General features: G+C 33.5%; 4 protein-coding genes across 8 annotated transcripts; 2 read left to right on the forward strand and 2 right to left on the reverse strand.

The window, feature by feature from the left end:
- The first annotated feature begins 206 nt into the window (after window positions 1-206).
- On the forward strand, window positions 207-1,152 carry Srx (Sulfiredoxin). Of its 2 annotated transcripts, none has more exons than XM_076398562.1 (2): window positions 207-340; window positions 704-1,152. In XM_076398562.1, exon 2 carries the CDS (start codon window positions 710-712, stop codon window positions 1,040-1,042), a length of 333 nt encoding a protein of 110 aa, XP_076254677.1. In that variant the 5' UTR covers window positions 207-340; window positions 704-709; the 3' UTR covers window positions 1,043-1,152. The 2 variants fall into 2 exon arrangements, with proteins under 2 accessions (XP_076254677.1, XP_076254685.1); XM_076398570.1 differs by lacking the exon at window positions 207-340 and adding an exon at window positions 511-626.
- Window positions 1,153-2,538: 1,386 nt separating this feature from the next.
- On the reverse strand, window positions 2,539-5,872 carry Atf6 (bZIP_ATF6 domain-containing protein ATf6). Its single transcript, XM_076398482.1, has 5 exons — window positions 5,601-5,872; window positions 4,757-5,538; window positions 4,539-4,678; window positions 3,541-3,744; window positions 2,539-3,488 (listed from the first exon to the last, which is right to left on the reverse strand). The coding sequence occupies exons 1-5, from the start codon at window positions 5,680-5,682 to the stop codon at window positions 2,927-2,929; spliced, it is 1,770 nt and encodes a 589-aa protein (XP_076254597.1). The 5' UTR covers window positions 5,683-5,872; the 3' UTR covers window positions 2,539-2,926.
- LOC143192816 (phosphomevalonate kinase) lies at window positions 5,802-7,314 on the forward strand. 4 transcript variants are annotated; one of them, XM_076398540.1, is made up of 6 exons: window positions 5,802-5,847; window positions 6,149-6,256; window positions 6,312-6,505; window positions 6,558-6,704; window positions 6,782-6,939; window positions 6,999-7,314. In XM_076398540.1, exons 2-5 carry the CDS (start codon window positions 6,174-6,176, stop codon window positions 6,913-6,915), a joined length of 558 nt encoding a protein of 185 aa, XP_076254655.1. In that variant the 5' UTR covers window positions 5,802-5,847; window positions 6,149-6,173; the 3' UTR covers window positions 6,916-6,939; window positions 6,999-7,314. The 4 variants fall into 4 exon arrangements, with proteins under 4 accessions (XP_076254655.1, XP_076254638.1, XP_076254646.1 ...); XM_076398548.1 differs by lacking the exon at window positions 5,802-5,847 and adding an exon at window positions 6,055-6,092; XM_076398523.1 differs by lacking the exon at window positions 5,802-5,847 and having other exon boundaries at window positions 6,040-6,256.
- DCP2 (decapping mRNA 2) lies at window positions 7,026-8,822 on the reverse strand. The gene is made up of 3 exons (XM_076398511.1): window positions 8,595-8,822; window positions 8,369-8,528; window positions 7,026-8,308 (listed from the first exon to the last, which is right to left on the reverse strand). The coding sequence occupies exons 1-3, from the start codon at window positions 8,663-8,665 to the stop codon at window positions 7,556-7,558; spliced, it is 984 nt and encodes a 327-aa protein (XP_076254626.1). The 5' UTR covers window positions 8,666-8,822; the 3' UTR covers window positions 7,026-7,555.
- Between the last annotated feature and the right edge of the window lie 38 nt (window positions 8,823-8,860).

Genomic DNA, 8,860 nt, shown 5'->3' on the forward strand with positions numbered 1-8,860 from the left:
ACAACAGACTTTTTGTAACACTAACTCGGAATAAAAGGAAAAGTAGTAAAGCAATAACTTATTTTATTTGACAACATACTGCTTGATACAATTTTAGCCATAAAATAAATTATATTCAAATCAATTGTTACAAAGATATAAAAATGATTTTGATTTAGTATGTTCTTTAATGATTTTAAATATGTAAATCAGTAAACTATCACTGGGAAAAAATAGATGGCACTGTCAATGATTTCATAGTAAAACTTTTCATTCAGTGTATTATTCTTAATATGCTGAATCATCATCAGCCTTGCACTTTTGCGATAGTGAAGATTCGCATTTTTTTCTCTTCTATTTGGTAAGTATTATTTATTCTTTATAATTTAAAAAAAACAATTTTAGAATACAATGTTGCCAATATAGACATTTCAGCGTTACTTCCTTTTACGTATTCAAAAATGTAAATAAAATAGTTGATTACAAAGTATTTCAATTTTTGTTCTACTTTATCAGATTACCTTGACAGGTAATCTATAATATAAACATGTAATGGAGGGTTTCGTGCCGCATATAAATTATTCTTTATAAATGTTTAAAAAATAATCGATGTATTGCCTATATATATCTAGATTGAGCGTCGAGATGTTAGTATTTTGAAAAATAAAAAAGCGACGTTTTTTTAAACAATTGTGGTTGAATGCAACATATTTTTTAATTAAAGGCAAAAATGACCAGTATACACGCAGGTGGTATAACAGAAGTACACGAGATGCCCTTGGCTGAAATAATAAGACCAATTCCACCAGTTTTGGACGAAAAAAAAGTCGCATCCTTAATGAAAACATTGTCAGATCCAAAAACGGCGGATCAAGTACCACCCGTGGACGTATTATGGATAACTGGAAGGGAAGGGGGGAATTACTTCTACTCCTTTGGTGGATGTCATAGGTTTACAGCTCACCAGCGTCTTAATTCTGAATTAATTCCTGTTAAACTGGTTAAGTCAACTATCGACGATTTAAAAGTTTACTTAGGATCCAGCACACCTGATTTGAAATGAATGTTTGTTGTTTTGTATGGGACTGACATACATATCACCATTGTATTAAAAACAGTATTTATATAGCACTGTAAGAGAAAACGAAATATATAAGTTAAGTAAACAATAAATTTAATTTTATTTAACAAACTAACTCTACATTTTATTCTAAGTCAGGTTCTACTATAATTTTAATATTCTCGTCTTCTGTTGAATAAGGCAATTCTTGTCTTAATTGTTCATCTTTGGGTAAATTGTATTTTAAATAGAATATATAATCATCCAAGTTTTTCAATATTTCCTGTACTTTTTTTGGACTGGATACAGATGCAAGCCTTGCTATTTGTCGACATTTCATTAAAACGTGTTTATATTTGTCCTCTGCACTTGTTACATCTTCAAAGATCATGTTTTCCCCAGAATCCTCCATCAAGTCGGACAAGTTAGGTTTTCCCTTAGGTCTCAGTTTTTGGTACTCTTGTTCGTTAACCGAATGGTTGTGGTATTCCGACACACCGCAAATCTCCAAGGATTCTCCATTATCGCTTACTTTTAACGATATAGAGGCAGGACAAGCGGTTTCTATATCTTTCACTAATGATCTACGTTTCCTCTTGCCCAAACCGACTTTGGGACGGTGTTTTTGAGCATAAAAACACGCGTACCTCAGCTGGTAAAACTCCAAGTCAGATTTCAGATACCTTTTGGTTTTTTTCTTAGCACCCTCTATTGTCCTACTGTCTCGTCTCCAAAAACGTATAAAATTCTGCCTCGAAACCACATCGAGCTTTTCCTTGAATTCCTTAAAAGTCGAAAAAGTATCACCAATGTTAAATCCCAATTTTACAAGAACAGTTGGTTCTTTGATTATGTCATTTTCCATTGTTTGGGTTTTGTAGTTTTGTTATATTCCGTTATTCCTTTAATAAAATGGCATGTGATGTTGCCAATTTGCTCAATATTTTCATTGTGCTACTACAAGTTTTAAAATTATGAATAATTAACCAGTATTCATTGATCAAACAAATTATTAACGTTGTAAATTATTAATAAATACACAACATACCTTTTTTCTTTAAGTAGTGAATAACCTAACCATAATAAATATGCTTAATTTTTATTTATAATATTTATATTAAAAAATGGCATGTAAAAGATGTTTCAGTAAGTTATCTCCTGTACAAATTTATAAAATGTTCTAATAACTATCCTATATCAGTTAACCAGGTAGTCTATTAATCATGCATATTTAATTATCTGGGTTTCAAGGGGATCTCATGTTGAATTTTTTTGTTACAGACGTAAGAAGGGGGCGTGCAGTTCTTTATTTGAACAAATAATAAATTTTATTTTTTACTCTATTTGACCCATATATAAATAAAATTCGTACGATCTGGCAACATTTCTATAAGGCCAACGTCAAGTAATTCGTTTACCTGAAAGGGTTTTTAGGTTATGTTATAGCAGTTTGGCTATATTGATAAATGTGATAATTTAAAAAAGAAAACAAAACAATATATAAGCAAAGAATGTTTTAATAAAAACGTTTTAACATAAAAACAATTTAATTGTACACATATATATAGCTATTATATAAATATAAAAAAATGTAACTTTATATCTAATATTGTACTTACGAAAAAACACCCAAAGAGCGGTACTAATCACAAATGTTTTATCACGGATGATATGATTTTACTGTATATTTAAATTTTGCATCAGGATTTCCTGGTGTCTTTAAGACAATTTAGGAACTCGATTCCAGTGTCGTAATACTAAGATTATCAATAATTACCCGACATTTTTAGATACTTAGGTGGTAAGTATTAAATTAGCATTAAGTAATAAAACTTAAAGCGAGATCATAAATTATTTAAATGTTACTGTTATCGTCTTATGCAACTGTTATCGTCTGTCATCGAATAATTTTCGTTTCAAAACATACGGTTTATAAGGTTTGGTCCTATAATTTCTACCAGAGGTATTCGACGGCTTATTCTCGTGAGGTTCATCGGATTTGGTGATATTACGATATTGTCTCGGAATGGCACCATATTTAACATTGACCAATTTAGTATCAAGAACTTCGCAATCGATCTGCATCAGCGGTACAAAGGCCTGAGTCGATGTGCTGTTAGGGAGAACAGATGGCATCAACAACGTCATCTTTGGTCTTCTAGTTTTGTTGTGATACAAAGCAGGTACAAGAAGATGTTGCTCACTGAATGATACTACATAGAACGTATCGTCCTGTCTGTTGATTGCTTCAAAAAATTCAGAGTAAAGCTGTTCGGGCTTGGGACTGAATACCTGGATTTCGTTACTGCTCTCGTTCTCTGGCCCATAGAGACGATTCTCAAGCACCTGCACCAAAGATGAGTCGATTCGAATCTTCTTCCTTTTCAGTTTGGGTTTTGGAGTGGTCGCCACCGGGGGTTTTGGAGGAACCTCGGGTTTTCCAATCCACCTACGAAAAAAGCGATGAAGAGTTTGTCGTTCTTTCGGGATCGCGTCTCTACCTTTCTAATTCCAACAGCAACCTGGCACTTTCCGTCTGATTAATAGAGGCTGGACACATGGTTAATGGTGAAAAATAGGTGGTGTTTGAAGCCTGATCCTGATCATCCGTCCACAACAATCCTCTTCCTCGGTGGGTTATTGGCATTTGGGCAAGATTATTCTCCGACAAATCGGCCTTGTTTTGTTTGAATAAGGACGGATTGCTACGACGTAAAACAATATTATAGATATATTTGTAGTTCCTGGCCTGATTATTAATTTGCTCGTCGAATCGGACTGCTTGAAAAATATATGTGAGTTTCAGGTGAGAAAGAAAAGAAAAACCTTTACCTTTAAAACATTAATATTTTGAGAAAATAGGTATAACACATTGTAAAACTATAAACTTTACTGTGTAACAAATCAAGTGTATTTTGTGCGCTAAATGCGTTTATTTAGCAGACTTATGGATATTTTGTCATATATTTGATTTACATAGTTTACTTCTGCAGAAATGATTAGATGTATTTCAAAGTAAGAACTACAATGAGAAAAAAAAAGTTGTAAAAAGACAAATAAGTGGGAGTGTAAAAAGGTATGAATCTATATATATATATATCGGTATCTTCCCGCGTAAAGGTGCGTATATAAAACTAGTCTGCACTCAATAATGGTTACGTTTAATGAAAATTACACGGATTATTCATAATTTGCGATGAATGAAATGGTATAATTGTCATGCAAATTTTTGGTCCTTTTTCTGGTCTGGATTATCGAGAAAATACGAAAAACGACATTTTTTACTACAAACCAATAGTCAGAGTAACAAATCTAGATAACATAAAATACCGATATAGTGACATTAAATATTGTTTTTTTTTCCACATCCCTAATTAGATTCAAGATCGGTTCTAATTGTACATCCAATATCGATTGTACCGCCCCCTAGTCATGTTACCTGCGTGCAACAGAGACCTTGTCATCAGTAAAATTAAATATTAAAATTATTAGTACTTGCCTTAAAAACTCCAGGTTTAATCCAATCACTAATAGAAAAACACATAAAACCAATGCTGGCTTCCTTCCATTGATGGAGATATTTTTAAAAGGTTTCTGCTCTTCATAAAAGGCCAATCTATCTTTTAAGCATTTGTTTTCCTGTTGATAAAAGTATTTTTAATTCAGATATGGTCTTTATCAATGTGGTATAAGTGGCTTTCACACACAATTACAAACCTGAACCAATTTCTTATTTTCTTCATTGAGTTCTTTGACTTTTTCTTCCAAAGAAGTAATGTAGTCTTTCTTTTTCTTCCTGGATAAACAAGCCGATTCCCTATTTTTTATTTTTCTCTGCTGTCGTTTCAAGACTTTTGGATCTATGCTGATGCTGTTACACCTGCTGTTTATTAAAGATGTCACCGGGATCTGATTGCTTAAGGGTACCGATATGGAGTTTTGAAAATTATTTACTGGTATTGTATCGAGCACCACCACACCTGCAGGCACCCCTGATGATACAACAGTTGGAAATTCATTTTTAATTACAACTATGTTATTTGAAGTCGTAACTGGTACAGAACAGGTGGTCTTTGGTTGAATAGGCACCCTTTTAATTGGTACTTTGGGAGGTGTATTGCCCTGCGTGAATAACTGTACTTTTGTTGTTTTCACGGGATCTTCTTTAACTTTATAAGTCAGATTTTTCTTTATTGCAGGTGGGGGCGTATGGCGTGGTTCTGGAGAGTTACTGGACAGACTAGATTCATCTGATTTTTTCTCCATTTTCATTTCCAGATCCCAATCACAAAAATTCATCCCCTTCAAATCGATTCCATCGTTTGATAGGTCCTCTCTGGGTACCGAAGCAATTTCTGACAGTATTTCATCGGGGCTCTTATCAAAAAATGAACTTAGCACTGCCAGTTCATCCTCTCCTGGATTTAACAGTAGGGGGATGTCCAAATCTGCGGATAACTGCGTTATAAAGTCCTCGCCCGACGACACGTCCATGATATCTAAAACAAAGTAAATATTGAATTTTGGATATTAGCCAGAATATGTTAATGCCACTGTTCACCTGTACAAAGGGAATTGTCGCTGCATGATTCTGGAGAGCTTTTGAAGGCATAATCGCCGTAACTTAAAACGTCAGGCCACATTAAAAAAAATTTTAGTTATACTTAAATTAGTGTTAGTTTAATTCATATTCTATAAAAATCCGGCTTTTTAATAACACGGGTATCTTCACTTTTTCTTAGGGTAATTGTCAACGTTGTCACTTTCGGTTGACGTATCGGTCATTCACCTTTTTCTTCTTATTTTTGGTAATCTTATAATTATTTTAATGACATATATGCTTGATTGAATTTACATATTTAAAAATAAGAATGGAACAATTTATCCGAAAGGATTATACAAAAATAGAAAATAATTTTTTCTTTTCCATTAATAACATATTGTTTTACTTCATAACTAATAGAGGGCGCTGTTAGAATGTTTTAGTTGTATTTACATATGATATACCGTAATCATATAGGTATAGGTCCTCTAAATGGAATATATTTTTACTGTTATTTTAATTTATGATAATTTAAGATATTTTGTATGAAAAATAGAACATTTTAGGATCCATTTGTGTTAGTTTTCTAACATGAACAAACCAAGAGTGATATTTTTATTTAGTGGTAAACGAAAATCCGGTAAAGATTATATATGTGAGCAATTAAATACTAAGTAATTTTTGAGTTATTTAATTTTTTACTTAATTAATTTGAGATTTTTGTGATAGATTGGCGGACTGTGAACTTGTGAGAATTTCAGGGCCTTTAAAAAAAATGTATGCGGATCATCACAGTCTGAATTGGGACAAGCTAATGAGTGATGGCCCTTATAAAGAGCATTATCGGGAAAATATGATTAAGTGGAGTGATCAGGTTCGAAGTGAAGATCCTGGATATTTTTGTCGAGCGGCCTGTGAAGCAGGTGAGTTTTTTAAAAAGTTTGTATCCTATTACTTAAGAAATCATTTTTGTAGCTAATGTAAGGAAAATATGGTTGGTTTGTGATATTCGTAGAAAAACAGATATACAATGGTTTAAAAAAAACTATGTTAATTTAAAAACTGTAAGAATATCTGCTAATCCTCAGGTCAGGAAGGAACGAGGCTGGATATTTACACAAGGTTAATATATTGCCTGAAATTAATTCATTCCTTAAAATTCATTAATTCACTTTTTAAAAACTTTGTATATTTTTAAGGGATTGATGATGTAACTTCTGAGTGTGATTTGGATGATTTCAGTGACTGGGATGTTGAATTGAATAATAATAATACTGAAGAATGCAATAAATCCATAACTTGCATATTGGATATAGCACAACAATATTTATAGTTTTTTTTATTTGTTTTATTCATGGTGATGTAAACTCTGTAATATTAGATCACAAAACAAATATGTGTTTATTTTATTTTTAGCTGGTACATCGAAAGAATACAATCCAATAACTTTTCAACCACTTTTTATTGGAGTAAAAAGAAAACAAATTCTAGAATATGAACATTTTTAGAATAAAATGAGTTTTTCCTACTACAAGAAATATGCAATAAACGTCAATCGATTTATAAGTATTGCATCGTTCCTGTGAGGTTTATTTTCAACTTAACACAAGACAATGGAGAAAAAACCAAAACTTCTGAGATTCCCATTTTAACAACCAGCTCCATCCAAAAGACGGTTCTTAATGCATATGTGATTTTTCGAAATTAGTTTCAAATATAATATTAACAAAAATATTAAAGTTGATATTTCGGACCATGTGCACTCTTTTAAAACAAATATATCAGAGGCTCATTGATCTGATGCTTTAAGGCAGTTATTTCCCGTCAGCACTATAAAATAATACTTCGAAAATAAAATTAAAAAATTCTTAAAAAACAAAAATCACATTTTTCCAGTCTCTGGCAAGTTATTGTATATCTAGACAAAACTGAATGTAGTTGTCTTACAGTTATGTCTAGATATCCGACCCAATTTAAGGCATACACTCCATGATTGCCGTTTTATCAAATTTGAAATTGAGCCACGAGGGCGCCGAGAACTCTACTATTGGTCGCTCATCATCAGTAAACAACTGTCTTTTGCTGTGCTTTCGATTCTCCTGTTGTTGTTTTTTCTTATTGTCCGAGTCCACCTTCCCCTTTTTTCCCTTGCACGTCGAACTCTCACCCTCGCTGAGGCTGAGAGACTTGTTACGGCCTCTGCGGCCCAACGTGCCTCCGCTGCAGATCGCTTTGACGCGTTTGATGAAAGGCAACACCATAAAAAAGGCGTTTGGACTGACGCCCATTTTACTCTTTGGTGTGGCGTCTTTTTTGTTATTGGGCAGATCTGCCACAGCAAACCAACTGCATGCTTTGATCTCGCAGCGGGTGCGCGGTGTGAATTCGGTCGAGCGAGGGATGTTTTTTATGATATACAGGCGGACAAACTGTTCATGAATTACTGATTCCAGATATTCGTTTGGTTTTATGTAAGGGCTAATGTCAAAGCCAGTCTCTTCCAATACTTCCCTTATAGCGCAATGCGCGGGATCTTCATCCTCATTTACTTTACCTTTAGGGAAGCCCCAGGAAGCTTTAGCCCAATAACTCTGTACTAATAGTACATGAGTCAATTCTTCGGACAATATTATAGCCCCATAAGTTGGCACAGTTTGCTTGTATTCTCTCCATTCTGCTAATATCTGGTTCAGCTTGTAACGCTCACTCTTCAAGAAAGGTACATGCTATAAGGGTTGTTAGATTAAGTTTTACTCTATCTACATATGGATTCTGTGAAATATTACCTGAAAAACGTGCGCCGCAAATTCATATATCGTACAACTTTTGAGTCGTGGATCATTTCCCACGTAAAAATCCAAATAAAACCAATGGGCCAGTTCGATTTGAAAACAGATTCGGATTAGGTTCTGTTTAGCTGATTGGGGAACGAAAATAATGAATCTCCTAAAAAAGCATCACACACATATATATATAGATTATCTGTAATAATGAAAATACTCTGTTGCTTACGTTAAGAGGTCATTGAGAATATCGATAGGGATAGAGTGTTCTGTAGTTTGAAGTTCTAGTTCTTCCGCCATGCTTTATCTTTATTCGTCAGCAATTTCTGGTTCACCCATCAATAAACTAAAAATAATTATTACTAAGGGTATTACGCTTACTATCCACTTAAAGAAAAATCTAAGCACGTCTCGCCAAACCATGTTTGAAATTGGTCGCCATTGTTGTTTTTCTGTCTTTTCTTATAGGTCTAGCAAGCGACGTTGTCGCTTCAT

This window comes from Rhynchophorus ferrugineus, unplaced genomic scaffold (assembly GCF_030347505.1).
Source record: "Rhynchophorus ferrugineus isolate W39M unplaced genomic scaffold, kcgeb_rfMv2 rfM1, whole genome shotgun sequence".
NCBI classification, from domain to species: Eukaryota; Metazoa; Arthropoda; class Insecta; order Coleoptera; family Curculionidae; genus Rhynchophorus; species Rhynchophorus ferrugineus.

Excerpts from the sequence above, each read along its gene's own strand:
- Atf6 (XM_076398482.1), bottom strand. The coding sequence starts at position 5,682 with ATGTGGCCTGACGTTTTAAGTTACGGCGATTATGCCTTCAAAAGCTCT. Across the intron at positions 4,679-4,756 it reads AAAATAAGAAATTGGTTCAG|GAAAACAAATGCTTAAAAGA; the intron begins GTTTGTAATTGT and ends TTTTATCAACAG. Across the intron at positions 3,489-3,540 it reads TTGCTGTTGGAATTAGAAAG|GTGGATTGGAAAACCCGAGG; the intron begins GTAGAGACGCGA and ends CTTTTTTCGTAG.
- DCP2 (XM_076398511.1), bottom strand. The coding sequence starts at position 8,665 with ATGGCGGAAGAACTAGAACTTCAAACTACAGAACACTCTATCCCTATC. Across the intron at positions 8,529-8,594 it reads ATTCTCAATGACCTCTTAAC|GAGATTCATTATTTTCGTTC; the intron begins GTAAGCAACAGA and ends ATGCTTTTTTAG. Across the intron at positions 8,309-8,368 it reads TTGCGGCGCACGTTTTTCAG|CATGTACCTTTCTTGAAGAG; the intron begins GTAATATTTCAC and ends CAACCCTTATAG.
- Srx (XM_076398562.1), top strand. The coding sequence starts at position 710 with ATGACCAGTATACACGCAGGTGGTATAACAGAAGTACACGAGATGCCC.
- LOC143192816 (XM_076398540.1), top strand. The coding sequence starts at position 6,174 with ATGAACAAACCAAGAGTGATATTTTTATTTAGTGGTAAACGAAAATCC. Across the intron at positions 6,506-6,557 it reads TCGAGCGGCCTGTGAAGCAG|CTAATGTAAGGAAAATATGG; the intron begins GTGAGTTTTTTA and ends TCATTTTTGTAG. Across the intron at positions 6,705-6,781 it reads AGGCTGGATATTTACACAAG|GGATTGATGATGTAACTTCT; the intron begins GTTAATATATTG and ends TATATTTTTAAG.